A 15,250-nucleotide genomic window follows, 5' to 3' on the forward strand; every position below is an offset into this window, starting at 1 on the left:
GAATACCTAACCCTAACTAATATACCTAAATTATCTTCCTCCAGACAAACGTAAGACTGTTAGATCATTTTTTCTGACCGATTGTGGGTTTTGACACTTAATTTTCTCTCACCGGTGTTTAATCTCAAACCAAAATAATGTGAGAGTGATTTTCTATTGACTAAAAACACTGTCTTTAGATGTGTCCTCTCTCCCCTGGGCTCAGGTTATAGAGGTCATCAGAGAGCATGTGTGACCAGAATAGTAAAGGGGTAAAGCCAGCAAAAGACCCACAGCCCTGCTATAAACTTTCATCTGCCTATCTCTGATCAGGTCTCATTTTAAAACTATTTATTAACAATATCTAAAGCTCTTATAACCCCCCCCCCCCCCCCCCCGCCAGGCAGAGTGTTGATCGAGAAAATCCTTCTAAGATTTTGTTGTGTATATATATATATCCTCGTCCTAAAGTGTTTCTTCCCTGTAACAATCGATGTGTGTTGACCTTCGTTATTACCTTAACACTACCTACATCTGCATTCATCTGCATATGTCATCAATGTCTCTAACTTCATCTGGATATGTCATCCATGTCTGTAACTTCATCTGGATATGTCATCCATGTCTCTAACTTCATCTGCATATGTCATCCATGTCTCTAACTTCATCTGGATATGTCATCCATGTCTCTAACTTCATCTGGATATGTCATCCATGTCTCTAACTTCATCTGGATATGTCATCCATGTCTCTAACTTCATCTGCATATGTCATCCATGTCTCTAACTTCATCTGGATATGTCTTCCATGTCTCTAACTTCATCTGCATATGTCATCCATGTCTCTAACTTCATCTGCATATGTCATCCATGTCTCTAACTTCATCTGCATATGTCATCCATGTCTCTAACTTCATCTGCATATGTCATCCATGTCTCTAACTTCATCTGGATATGTCATCCATGTCTCTAACTTCATCTGGATATGTCATCCATGTCTCTAACTTCATCTGCATATGTCATCTATGTCTCTAACTTCATCTGCATATGTCATCCATGTCTCTAACTTCATCTGCATATGTCATCCATGTCTCTAACTTAATCTGCATATGTCATCCATGTCTCTAACCTCATCTGCATATGTCATCCATGTCTCTAACTTCATCTGCATATGTCATCCATGTCTTTAACTTCATCTGCATATGTCATCCATGTCTCTAATTTCATCTGCGTAAGTTATCAATGTAGTAGACCAGTATTGACCAGAGAGATGTGTAACTGTCATTCCAGCCATTGGTCAGGCTCTTGGCCCTGCCTCAGATCAATGATGTATGGCTACATTGGTAATGGATTGGGCCAAGGACATTAAAATAGTTGGACCGAAGTATAGTTTTTGTATAGTTTTTGCTGTATGTGCTCCTCTTTTGCGAATAAACACAGGACATTTCTGGCCTTCAAATGATACATTGTCCTTCCGTTTTGCTTCTATTTCAAACTGCATTTAAAATAACTACCCAGTGAAATTATCACTTTTAATAGTTAGTAGTTTGTTGACTCATATCCTTAATATTGTTTTTGACTATACTCATGTGTTTCATTAGAAACATAAACACCCTTGTATCTCAAACGGACAAAAAAGAAAAGTAATAGAGTATGATGTCATCTTGCAGGAGCCAGCCTATCAGCTTACTGGAGGACACCTGTGGTCTTCTTTATGACTGGAATGTGCCAATAGGGTTGTGTTTCCTAAACTCTAACAACCCAGAAAAGTTGCTTTATAACATCATTAAAATGAATTGCAAGGACATTTGTTTAAGTCATATTGTAATGAAATATTACATTTCATAGTACTGTCAAAACACTGGGCAGTTTTACTTTAATCAGGGGATGACGGCTATTCTTATTCTGTTTTTGAAAATATGCCAGCCTGCCTGCCAGCCAGCCTGGGCAAAGAGCATGGCAGGACAGAGGAAGGGAAGGGGAACATGCTGGCTGTGAACGCAGACTGACCCTGTTGTAGCATGACAACACACACAAGCAGCCTGGCTAACAGCCATTCACTGGCACTGGCGGTGCTCAGAAAGAGGTCAAGCCCAATTCAGCTCCTCTGGTGGGACGTGACCCTGTGACGTCAAAAGGACAGGGTTGCCGAGGCCATTTAGATTTTCACTTTTTCTCTCAACCCATCTCTACCCATTTCTCCCTGTCTTCAGCTCCCCCATCTCTGCTATTCCTCTTGCTCTCACAGGTTCTCTTGATCTGTTCCTCTCTCTCTGTCTCTCTCACTCTGTCTTTCTCTGGGGCCCGGAGAAATGGGTCAGCGGCCAAGTCATCTGATCCTGACCAAGTTATGCTGGTGTGTGTAATGTCATTAGTAGGGTGATTTAGCTACAGTTACTGTTCAGAACCCCGCAGCTTTTTATTTCTGTTCACACTACTTCTGAACACGGCCAACTCCCTGCGGTTCTGGCCCGGGCATGGCTTCCTTGGACCGGTATGGTTCTGGTCCACTGGTAGGATGCTGTGTGGTACTGAAGCATATTTCACACTGTCAGTTAGTGAGAGACTGCTTGGATTTTTAACACACACCCCTGTTTTACGAATTCATACGTCATTGATGTCCTCAAACTGACCGGGGTCAAAAGGAGTGCCTGAAATATGTGGATCTTGGCTGGGTAATTTGTTCGGGGGTTTTCGGTCTGAATATTGGTTGTGCATATTTTCCCTTCCGGATGAAAAATGTATATCTCCAGCCAGAATAGGGATTACTTATTTAGGCGGGGAAGCATTGTTACGTCTGGAAGCCTCACCCGCAGTTTGTCTGCACTGTAAAAGACTCCATGACCATTCCAACCGGCACCCTATCCCCTTTACAGATCAGTATTAGTGAGCTGACCGATAGTGCTGTGGTCAAAACGTAGTGTTCTATAGAGCAAATAGGGCATTTTTTGGCACGGATTCCAAGTCTTTGTGAGATTAAAGATGCAACAAACCCCCACCGCCGCCAGAGTAACCGTCGCTTCCAGAGCCTCACAACACTGTCTGCTGCCACGCTTCAGAATCGTGGAGAGCTCCAGCGCTTTTCAGATGCCTCTAGTAAACCTCAGTGAGAGAGAGAGGGAAAGAGAGAGGGTTCTTCTGCCTCGCTTTCATATGGGCTGGCTCTGGCTAGATTGTATGTGCCATTTAAGTGTGCATATGTGCACGTTTGTCTTAAAGACAAAGATTCTGACTGGGTGCGTGTGTGTGTGGTGGTGGGAGTGGGGCTGGTGGGGTTCATAAGGTGTAAGGGGGGGGGGTTGTTCTAGGTGTGTCCAGACAGAAGGTCTTCTCAGGCCTCTGAGGTTCATTTTTAAAACACACACAGTATGTTTAGGATTGACCCAGTGGACCAGGACTGGACAAGGAAGTGCGTGTATTTGTCAAACTGTCCGGACTTCGTGTTGCGTTAGTGGAGTCTATGGATGTCCCCTTAAAGTCTCTACAGAAGATTCTCCAGAAGTACCAGGGTGTCCACTCTTCACCCTACACTATTACATTACTGTTAGTTTAGTTGGCGTGGGTTCAGTTTCCTGACAGGATGTGTAAGGCTCATTTGTGTCTGATTAAAGCAGATATTTTTTCCTCCACCTCCTGCTATTCCGTTAACAATGCAGCAATGTCTTGAGGAAAGATTTCAGAAGCAGACTGGAAGGTCTGTGTGAGTTGTGAGAGACTAATCTTGTCCGATGTGTTACTGTTTTGCTAAATAAAAATGAAGACATACATTTTTTCAGCACTCTGTTGCACAACATTTACCTTTTTGTGTATTACTCACTTACCTATGAAAGAGTAATGCAAGAGTAATACCGAAATATAAGCACACCTATACATGGCCTGTTTCAGTGGTTCTTACATAAACTGTTTCAGTTCTTATTACAGGACCCGTTCCAGTGGTTGTTACAAACTGTTTTAACAGTTTTTCCTAAACTTTTTTAATGGTTGTTAGATGAACTGTTGTAATGGTTTTTCATGAACTGTTTTAACGGTTGTTAGATGAACTGTTACAATGGTTTTTCGTGAACTGTTGATGCACAGATAAATGGTGTTAAGCAATAATCTCAGGTGCTCCAAAACGTTTGCACAGCACTGTACATCTCTGATCCTGTTTTTTTCTCATCCTTCAGGTTTGCCAAGATCAAGATCAGTGTGTCCAAGCCCATCATCCCTTTTAGAGAGACTGTGGTTAAACCGCCCAAAGTGGACATGGTCAATGAAGACCTTGGGAAACAACAGAAGGTGTGTGCTAAGGGGGTTGGATAGTGTGCATGGTTCTGACCAGGTGACTGTTATACACCAGGTGAAAGACTGTCTGTCTGTCTGACCAGGTGGCTGTTATACACCAGGTGAACGACTGTCTGTCTGTCTGACCAGGTGGCTGTTATACACCAGGTGAAAGACTGTCTGTCTGACCAGGTGGCTGTTATACACCAAGTGAAAGACTGTCTGTCTGACCAGGTGGCTGTTATACACCAAGTGAAAGACTGTCTGTCTGATCAGGTGGCTGTTATACACCAGGTGAAAGACTGCCTGTCTGTCTGACCATGTGGCTGTAATACACCAGGTAAAAGACGGTCTGTCTGTCTGACCAGGTGGCTGTTATACACCAGGTGAAAGACTGTCTGTCTGACCAGGTGGCTGTTATACACCAAGTGAAAGACTGTCTGTCTGATCAGGTGGCTGTTATACACCAGGTGAAAGACTGCCTGTCTGTCTGACCAGGTGGCTGTTATACATCAGGTAAAAGACTGTTTGTCTGTCTGACCAGGTGGCTGTTATACACCAGGTGAAAGAGTCGGACACCCTGCACCTGGACCCCAGTGGCCTGGTCACCCTCACCACCCCCAACAGACAGGCCACGGTGGGGGTAAGGGCCGTACCCCTACCTGAAGGTGAGAACGCTGGGTGGCCCACTGTCTGGGTTGTCCCTGTGTGTTGGTGTGGTCGTTAGACCGTATGAAGCCTGATCCTAACCCACAAGTGTGCTGTGTTGGGCAGAGGTGCCTCTTCTCCTGGAAGGGAGTGCCGACTTGATCCGGACCCTGGAGCAGGCGGGTCAGGCCCAGAGGGATGGGAGGTTCCTGGACATGAGTCCCCGGACCCATGATGCTCTTCTGGGACTGAAGAGCAAGCTGGAGGGTCTGCTGCAAGGGAGGAAATGGAGGAACGCAGTGGACCGGATATGGGCCTTTGGACCACGCAGGTATTGCAGGGTATTTAATGTGGGATGGGATGTAGGTATATCATGGGTTATTTCATGTGGGATGGGATGTAGGTATATCATGGGTTATTTCATGTGGGATGGGATGTAGGTATATCATGGGTTATTTCATATGGGATGGGATGTAGGTATATCATTGGTTATTTCATGTTGGATGGGATGTAGGTATATCATGGGTTATTTCATGTGGGATGGGATGTAGGTATATCATGGGTTATTTCATGTGGGATGGGATGTAGGTATATCATGGGTTATTTCATATGGGATGGGATGTAGGTATATCATGGGTTATTTCATGTGGGATGGGATGTAGGTATATCATGGGTTATTTCATGTTGGATGGGATGTACATACAGTACTGTTGAAATGTTTTGCGTCACTAGAAATGACCTTGTTTTCCATGACAATATACATGAAATGAGTTTGAATAGGAAATATAGCAAAATCAATAGGAAATATAGTAATTGACAAGGTTGGAAATAGACTAATGATAAAAAAAACTCCTAACTTTGCTTTTGTCAAAGAATCTTCCATTTGCCACAATTACAGGTTTGCAGCCCTTTGGCCTTCTTGTTTTCAATTTGTAGAGGTAATCTGAAGAGATTTCACCCCGTGCTTCCTGAAGCCCCTCCCACAAGTTGGATTGGCACTTCATATGTACCATATGGTAAAGCTGCTCCCAACACAGCTCAATAGGGTTGAGATCCGGTGACTGTGCTGGCTACTCCATTATAGACAGAATACCAGCTGACTGCTTCTTCCCTAAATAGTTATTGCATAGTTTGGAGATGTGCTTTGGGTCATTGTCCTGTTGTAGGAAAGAAACTGGCTCCAATCAAGGTCCGTCTCCAGGGTATGGCAAGGCGTTGCAAAATGGAGTGATAGCCTTTCTTCTTCAAAATCCCTTTTACCCTGTACAAATCCATCACTTCACCACCACAAAAGCACCCCCAGACCATCACATTCCCTCCACCATGCTTGACAGATGGCGTCAAGCACTCCTCCAGCATCTTTTCATTTGGTCTGCGTCTCACAAATGTTCTTCTTTGTGATCCTAACACGTCAAACTTCGAATCATCTGTCCATAACACTTTTTTCCAGTCTTCCTCTGTACAGTTTCTGTGTTCTTGTGCCCATCTTAATCTTTTCTTTTCATTGGCCAGTCTGAGATATGGCTTTTATGTTGCAACTCTGCCGACAAGGCCAGCATCCCAGAGTTGTCTCTTCACGGTTGAGGTTGAGACTGGTGTTTTGCGGGTACTATTTAATGAAGACCTGTGAGGCGTCTCTTTCTCAAACGAGACACTCTAATGTATTTATGCTTCAACACTGTTGTTGCTTGCCCTTTGGGGTTTCAGGCTGGGTGTTTTCTGAAAGCACTTTGTGACAACTGCTGATGTAAAAAGGGCTTTATAAATAAATTTGATTGATTTGTCCTCTTGTTCAGTTGTACACTGGGGCCTCCCAACCCTCTTTCTATTCGGGTTAGGGACAGGTCTTTGAAAGGAGTAGGACACAATGTTGTACGAAATAATGTATCGCATGGAATAGCCTTAATGTCTCAGAACAAGAATATACTGATGAGTTTCTGGCCTTTTTGAGCCTGTAATCGAACCCACAATTGCTTATGCTCCAGATACGCAATTAGTCTAAAGAAGGTCTGCTTTATTGCTTCTTTAATCAAAAGGGTTTTCTAAAGATCAGTTAGCCTTTTAAAATGATTAACATGGATTAGTGAACACAATGTGCCATTGGAACACAGGAGTGATGATTGCTGATAATGGGCCTCTGTACACCTATGTAGATATTCCATAAAATATCTGCTGTTTCCTGTTACAATAGTAATTTACCAAATTAACAATGTCTACCCTGTATTTCTGATCGATTTTATGTTATTGTAATAGGGAGAAACAAGGACATTTCTGTGACCCCAAACTTTCAAGGGTCATTTCACATGGGATGAAATCATATGGCATCCATGTATTATTTTCTATAGGATGAATGGTTCTGGTGGTAATTCATGTGGTTCTGTTTAGGCATGGACCAAACATCCTACTGAACAGTGTGGAGGGGTACCAGAGACCGTCTGTGTGGCACTGCCTGGAACGAGACAAAGGGGAGAAAGACGGGGACAATGCTATTCGAGACTTTGACAACAGCATTGTCAGCGGTTTCCAGCTCGCCACCCTCTCCGGACCCATGTGTGAGGAGCCGCTCATGGGCGTCTGTTTCTCAGTGGAGAGATGGGAGATGAACTTCCCCATCCAGCGCACCCACCTGGACTCCGTGGGCGATGAAGACTCCAACTCCCACGATGCACCAGCATCCTCTTCCGAAAGCCCTGCCGATACTGCAGGTCAGCCGGAGGGCCGGGGCGAGGCAGGCAGAGTGTGTGAAACGGCGCAGGCAGAGGGTGCCGTGGCCAGGCCCAGCCAGCAGAGGCGGCATGAGGACATCGGGGCTGGGGTCGTGGACTGTTACGGACCGTTCTCTGGCCAGCTGATCGCTGCTGTGAAGGAGGCTTGTCGACACGCATTCCAGGCCAAACCTCAGAGACTCATGGCTGCTATGTATACCTGCGAGATCATGGCTACAGCAGAGGTGCTAGGTAAGATTTTCGAGAACTACGCTACTACAGCATGTGTGATGTTGATTTTAAGATTTTCTTGCATTATCAGCAACCACGTTCTCAGGTAAGCCTGCATATGTCGGTTCAGTTTAAATCTTATACCTTGAATAATCTGTACACTTGAGCCCTGAATTTAACTGCATTGGGACAATGTGATGTGTATCACCCATCAGTAAGTTCATTACAACCTAAGCCTTAACAAACTCCTGTAAGATCATCTAAGCCCAACCTATTAATAGACATTGGCTCCCATTCAAAACTCACCCCATGGTGGTCTGATATTTGAGAGAGATGTTTCCTTGAGTTAGGGCTCTAGTTCCTCCGTCATCTTAGTATTACTGTCACTAGGAGAACAATCAGCTACTCATCCATATTTCTATTGAATTATGTATATTCAACATTTAGCATATGTATAGAAATACCCTTGATCAATACTTTCATTACATTATGTTTATTTCATTAGCTGAATCAATAGTTCAATTACATTACCTATACAAATTGGTGTGATATGATTGCGTCTTTGTGGTTGTGTATGAATTATTGTGGTCAATAATTTCATTAGATTAGTCAACCACGTGGTTTTAGACAGGAGTCAGCAAACATGTTGGCTTTTGTGACACAGCAATAGAAGTGTCTTTTGAGGGGTGGAGACTTATTTCCAGAGATTGACTTTATTATTATGGAATCATTTCTAAAAATGTGTTTATTATTATTCATTTAGCAAGGACATAGGAATTGGCTATATTCTGTCTGTGCCTTGGGCAAAAACCTTTGTGTTCTTTAGTGATTTTAACTTATACAAAGATTATACAGGTAAGTCCAGAAATAATTGGACACTGACACAAGTTTTGTTATTTGGGCTGTTTACCAAAATATATTCAAGATACAGTTAAATAATTAATATGGGTTTAAAGTACGGTTTTGCAGCTTTACTTTTTAAGGTATTCACATCCAGATTGGAGGAAAGGTTTAAGAATTACAGCTCTTTAATATGTAGCCCCCTCTTTTTCAAGGGACCAAAAGTAATTAGACAATTGACTCAAAAGCAGTTTCATGGACAGGTGTGGGCTATTCCTTTGTTATTTCTTCATAATTTAAGCCGGTGAAAGGTCTGGAGTTGATTGCAGGTGTGGCATTTGCATTTGGAAGCTGTTGCTGTGAACCCACAACATGCAGTCAAAGGAGCTCTCAATACAGGTGAAACAGGCCATTCTTAGGCTGCGAATAAAATAAATCCATCAGAGAGATAACAGGAACATTAGGAGTGGCCAAATCAACTGTTTGGTACATTCTGAGAAAGAAAGAACAAACCGGTGAGCTCTGCAACACAAAAGAACATCCATGGAAGACAACAGTGGTGGATGATCATAGGATCCTTTCCATGGTAAAGAAAAACCCCTTCACAACATCCAGCCAAGTGAAGAACACTCTCCAGGAGGTAGGCATATCATTATCCAAGTCTACCATAAAGAGAAGACTTCACAAGTGCAAATACAGTGTTCACCAACAGGTGCAAACCATAAATAAACCTCAAGAATAGAAAAGCCAGATTAGACTTTGCCAAAAAACATCTAAAAAAGCCAGCCCAGTTCTGGGACAGAATTATTTGGACAGATGAAACTAAGAGCAGCCTGTACCAGAATGATGGGAAGAAAAAAGTATGGAGAAGGCTTGGGACGGTACATGGTCTGAAGCATACCACATAATCCGTAAAACACGGTGGAGGCAGTGTGATGGTATGGGCATGCATGGCTTCCAATGGCACTGGGTCACTAGTGTTTATTGATGATGACAGAAGCAGCCGGATGAATTCTGAAGTGTATAGGGATATGCTGTCTGCTCAGATTCAGCCAAATTCAGCGAAGTTGATTGGACGGCGCTTCACTTTACAGATGGACAATGACTCAAAACATACTGGGAAAGCAACCCAGGAGTTTTCTAAGGCAAAGAAGTGGAATGTTCTGCAATAGCAGAGACAATCACCTGATCTCAACCCAATCAAGCATGCATTTCACTTGCTGAAGACAAAACATAAGGCAAAGAAAGACCCACAAACAAACAACAATTGAAGACAGATGCAGAAAAGCCTGGCAAAGCATCACAAAAGAGGAAACCCAGGGTTTGGTGATGTCCATGCGTTCCAGACTTCAAGCAATCATTGCCTGCAAATGATTCTTGACAAAGTATTAACATTTACATTTTATTTATGATTGTGTTAATTTATCCAATTACATTTGAGCCCCCTAAATGAGGGGGATGTGTATTAAAATCGCTGCAGTTCCTAAACCTTTTATACAATATTTTTGTTCAACCCCTTGAATTAAAGCTGAAAGTCTGCACTTCAATTGCATCTCGGTTGCTTCATATCAAATCCATTGTGGTGGCATACAGAGCCAAAATTATGAAAATTGTGTCAGTGTCCAAATATTTCTGGACCTAACTGTATATGTCTGTCACATTCAGGATACTTTCTATTCAGCAGGTCAGACTACCAGCTACACATGTAAAGCCACTTTAACAGAATGAGTTGTGCCTGTCTGTGGCTAACTGCGGTGTGGGTGTTTGCTGATGTGTGTGATTGCAGGTCGTGTGTACGGGGTCCTGGGGAAAAGAGAGGGCCGGGTGTTACAAGAGGAGATGAAGGAGGGGACAGACATGTTCATCATCAAGGCAGTTCTTCCTGTGGCTGAAAGCTTCGGATTTGCTGATGAGATACGCAAGAGGACCAGCGGATTGGCTAGTCCCCAACTGGTCTTCAGCCACTGGGAGGTGAGACACACACACACTCTGAGACATGCAGGCACTCGTATACAAACAGACCCGTCAGGGGAGCAGAATACACACACTAACACACACCAGACACACTCTACACAATCTGGCAAGGATAATTTGGGGAACCGGGTCAGGCCATCTATCCCCAGGGAACGCCAGTTGTTGTGTTTAGACTGCAGCTCAATCAGTCTTAACACAGTGCTTTCAGTGTGAGCTGTTGTTAATTAAATGCACTCGGTTGTTGCACTATTCAAGTCCAGGGCTCAGGCTTTGATTTCAACGGATACGTGATTCAGACTCCAACAATGAAGACTCCTACCTAGACCCACCTCAACCGCTGGAGACATTGCTGTAAATTTGCTGTACTTTTAATTTTTTTCCGAGCTGTATATTTATATATTAAGAGACCACTGCACCTTTTTCTTTCCTTTCCAATGAAGTCGAAAAGGAAGGTTTTGAGTGAGGAACAGGAGGGTTAAAATTAGGAGACCACTGAAAATTGAACACTTCTGTTCTATACTCAAAACTCTTTCCTTTTCAACTTATATATGTGTATACATATATGTGTGTGTGTGTGTGTGTGTGTGTGTGTGTGTATATGTATGTATATGTGTATGTATATGTATATATGTATATATATGTATGTGTGTATATGTATTTATGTATATATATATATGTATGTATGTATATGTATATATGTATGTATATATATGTATGTGTGTATATGTATTTATGTATATATATATATATATATGTGTGTATATGTATATATGTATGTATGTGTACATGTGTATGTATATGTGTATATGTACAGTATCTCGTATTTTTGTAAATATTTGATTATATCTTTTCATGTGACAACACTGAAGAAATGGCAATGCAAAGTAATGAGTGCTTGTATAACAGTGTACATTTGCTGTGCCCTCAAAATAACTCAACACACGGCCATTAATGTCTAAACCGCTGGCAACAAAAGTGATTACACCCCTAAGTGAAAATGTCCAAATTGGGCCCAATTAGCCATTTTCCCTCCCCGGTGTCATGTGACTTGTTAGTGTTACAAGGTCTCAGGTGTGAATGGGGAGCAGGTGTGTTCAATTTGGTGTTATCACTCTCACACTCCCTCATACTGGTCACTGCAAGTTCAACATGGCACCTCATGGCAAAGAAGTTGAGTGCACAACATTGCTACAGAGGTTGAAGGGGTGGGGGGGTCAGCCGGTCAGTGCTCAGACCATACGCCCCACACTGCATCAAATTGGTCTGCATGGCTGTCGTCCCAGAAGGAAGACCTTTCTAAAGATGATACACAAGAAAGCATCATGGAGGAGTGGAAGAGGACTCCAGTGGCGACCTGTGAAGCTCTGGTGAACTCCATGCCCAAGAGGGTTAAGGCAGTGCTGCAAAATAATGGTGGCCACACAAAATATTGACACTTTGAACATTTTCACTTAGGGGTGTACTCACTACTTTACATTGTACACTCACTACTTTACATTGTAGCAAATATTTAAAAAAATGTGAGGGGTGTTTTTCTGAATCCCTTTTATTCACTTATTACACAGTCAAAATGATAATGGTTTTTAACAGTGTTGCTAGTGGTAGAAAGACATGTAGACACTGCACTTGAATGATTTACAAATGAGTAGCTAGCATATAGAATAACAATGGGATTGATCTGTGGATATAAAAATGAAGATCTATTTACTGTGTCAGTTTAGAATGGGAATTCAGTTTACTGGGTTTATTTATTTCATAGTTCAAAGGTGGCTTGATGGCATGACCTTAGACCTTAGTATTTCATAGTTTCCGGTGGCCATATGGTAAGGCCCTCAGCGGGTAATTGAACTCTTCAAATAGCTGGAGGTTTTGGGCATAGTAGACCTGACCTACCCGCCTGCCCTCCGCCTACCACAGGCTCATTTCTGTCAGTGACCGGGCTGGGAGGTTTCCTCAGCTGCCGCTGGTTGTGCACCGAGTGGTGAGCCCTTGTTGTGTAATTTAACATTTCAGCTGAAGTGGAAATGTAAGAGCTGTATTCTTTAGTTGGCCTTATGATCTACAAGAATTTAGTTTCACACAGCTTTAGATAACCTACAGTAGCAACAAGTCATTCATTCTTTTTTGGTTTATTTTACTGATACCCAAGGCCTTTATTAACACCACCAAATCCTTATTTTAAAAATAGTTTTATATCTATTAGGCTTTAGAAATGTTTGTGTTAATTAATTTTATGTTTTATTTATTTTACTGTTATTTAACCAGGTTAACCATTATTATCAATGACTCCAGAATTCACTACATAAAATATCATAGAAATCCCCCAATGCTCTCTCACATTTACTAAATGCTTTGGCAGACGTACAGTGTACTGCAAAGGTATTTGGATTGTGACACCTTTTTAGTTTTTTCTGTTTGCATTGTTAGTGAATGCAGAAGAGAGCTGTCAAATTCTACACTTTGGGTTTGCATTTGGAGTCTAATACCGGTGAATGGAAACATAAAGACATGACAACCAAAACATTAGCTGTGCCAAATTCAAGCAAAAAGACAGGTGACCGCAGCAATGGTAAATGACTTGGTCGACCAAAGAATACTTCCTATGCCTTACCCATTCTTGTATGAAAACATGTGCTTTCATTTCTAAATGGTTTATCTGATGAAAATTAACTCGCTGACCGTCTGAACTTGAATTCCATAGTCATGTATCATTTCAAATCCAAAGTGCTGGAATACAGAGCCTAAACAAAAGTGTCCAAGTGCTTCTGGAGTTCACTGTGTGCGTGTGTGCATGTGTGAGTGTGGCTAGTTCTTTGTCTGTTAAATGGTTATTGTTCTAGGTCCACTAATCTAGTTGGTAGAGATGCCTACTGCTGCTAATGAGAATGTACAGCCTGGTGACACGCTCTGACCTGATGAACCGGAACCGGCAGGCAGAACACACACACGCACTTACACACACACACACACACACACACACACGCACTTACACACATGCCTGCTATGCAGGTTCATTTAAACACACAACCTTTGTCACTCAGTATTACATTCCCCCTGTTGCACTAGAAAAACACACACCAACAGTTACATAGATTACACACAAAAAAGCACACACCTTCACACCCCCACACACGCTCCCAAAAAGCCCTGCGTGCTCCGCTATCCCCCATCCACCTCCACCCCACCCTCCAGCAAGTCATTGTCCTCCACCTTTTGTCTGTTTGCCTCGTTAAAACATGGCTGTCCTATTTCATTTCCATTACTCAGTCATTATCAGCAGCCGTTCCACAGATAAGGAGTTAATCCACGGACAGCAATGACAATGGAGTTACTCTGTGGACAATGACAATGGAGTTACTCTGTGGACAATGACAATGGAGTTACTCTGTAGACAATGACAATGGAGTTACTCTGTGGACAATGACAATGGAGTTACTCTGTAGACAGTGACAATGAGTTTGTCCTATTCAATCTAACTCCTTTATTTAGATGTGGATACTCTATATATAGCAATGTCAACAGACACTTAATCCAGTCATAGACAGTCATGCCTACAGACAGTTATTCCAGTCATAGACAGTCATGCCTACAGACAGTTATTCCAGTCATAGACAGTCATGCCTACAGACAGTTATTCCAGTCATAGACAGTCATGACTACAGACAGTTATTCCAGTCATGACTACAGACAGTTATTCCAGTCATAGACAGTCATGACTACAGACAGTTATTCCAGTCATAGACAGTCATGACTACAGACAGTTATTCCAGTCATAGACAGTCATGCCTACAGACAGTTATTCCAGTCATAGACAGTCATGCCTACAGATAGTTATTCCAGTCATAGACAGTCATGCCTACAGACAGTTATTCCAGTCATAGACAGTCATGACTACAGAAAGTTATTCCAGTCATAGACAGTCATGACTACAGACAGTTATTCCAGTCATAGACAGTCATGACTACAGACAGTTATTCCATACATAGTGTTGTGGAAATTATACATTTGAACTTTTTTGTGGAAATCTTTGCATGTGTCTCATTTCAACAATACTCAGTGTCCCATTTCAGGTTGTACTCACCCTACTTAATGTATGGACAATCATGACAACAGTTACTTCATACACAGACAGAAAATGAAAATGCAGACATGACCGCAGGATAAGCAAAGTATCTCCATATCATCAAAGACCCACCACCTGATTTTACAGTAGGTATGGGGTTCCTTTCTGCTCAGGGATTTCTTATTTCCACGCCAAACCCACCACTGGTTTATGGCCTCGGAGCTCAATTTTCATGTCATCCAATGGATATAATCGCTTATAGTTTACATTGGCATTTGGACTGGAACTGGTGCTTTTGTCAGACGACATGAAAATGGAGCTATTTAGCCACACTCCAGTGGTGGGTTTGGCACGGATGAGCAGGAAAGAACCACGCATGTACTATGAAATATGGCGCTGGGTCTTTGATGTCATGGGGATATTTTTGGTTCCACTGGTTCTGGGCTCCTTGTTTGGCTTAACAGCATCATGAACTCTACCCTTTATCTACCGATGTATTTTTTGACAAAAACCTGCTTGCCTCTGCCAGAAGGCTGACACTTACCCAC

At 42.4% G+C, this 15,250-nt stretch overlaps 1 protein-coding gene across 2 annotated transcripts in view; it reads left to right on the forward strand.

Moving 5' to 3' along the window:
• Positions 1 to 15,250, forward strand: part of efl1 (elongation factor like GTPase 1) — a 63,020-nt gene that overhangs the window by 42,974 nt on the left and 4,796 nt on the right. For both annotated transcript variants that reach the window (XM_013137774.4, XM_029114064.2), the window contains exons 18-22: positions 4,145 to 4,256; positions 4,786 to 4,909; positions 5,016 to 5,220; positions 7,275 to 7,846; positions 10,452 to 10,636. In XM_013137774.4, the coding sequence (XP_012993228.3) occupies positions 4,145 to 4,256; positions 4,786 to 4,909; positions 5,016 to 5,220; positions 7,275 to 7,846; positions 10,452 to 10,636 (1,198 nt within the window). The remainder of the gene's footprint in view (positions 1 to 4,144; positions 4,257 to 4,785; positions 4,910 to 5,015; positions 5,221 to 7,274; positions 7,847 to 10,451; positions 10,637 to 15,250) is intronic.

Source organism: Esox lucius, chromosome 2, assembly GCF_011004845.1.
Source record: "Esox lucius isolate fEsoLuc1 chromosome 2, fEsoLuc1.pri, whole genome shotgun sequence".
Lineage (NCBI taxonomy): Eukaryota > Metazoa > Chordata > Actinopteri > Esociformes > Esocidae > Esox > Esox lucius.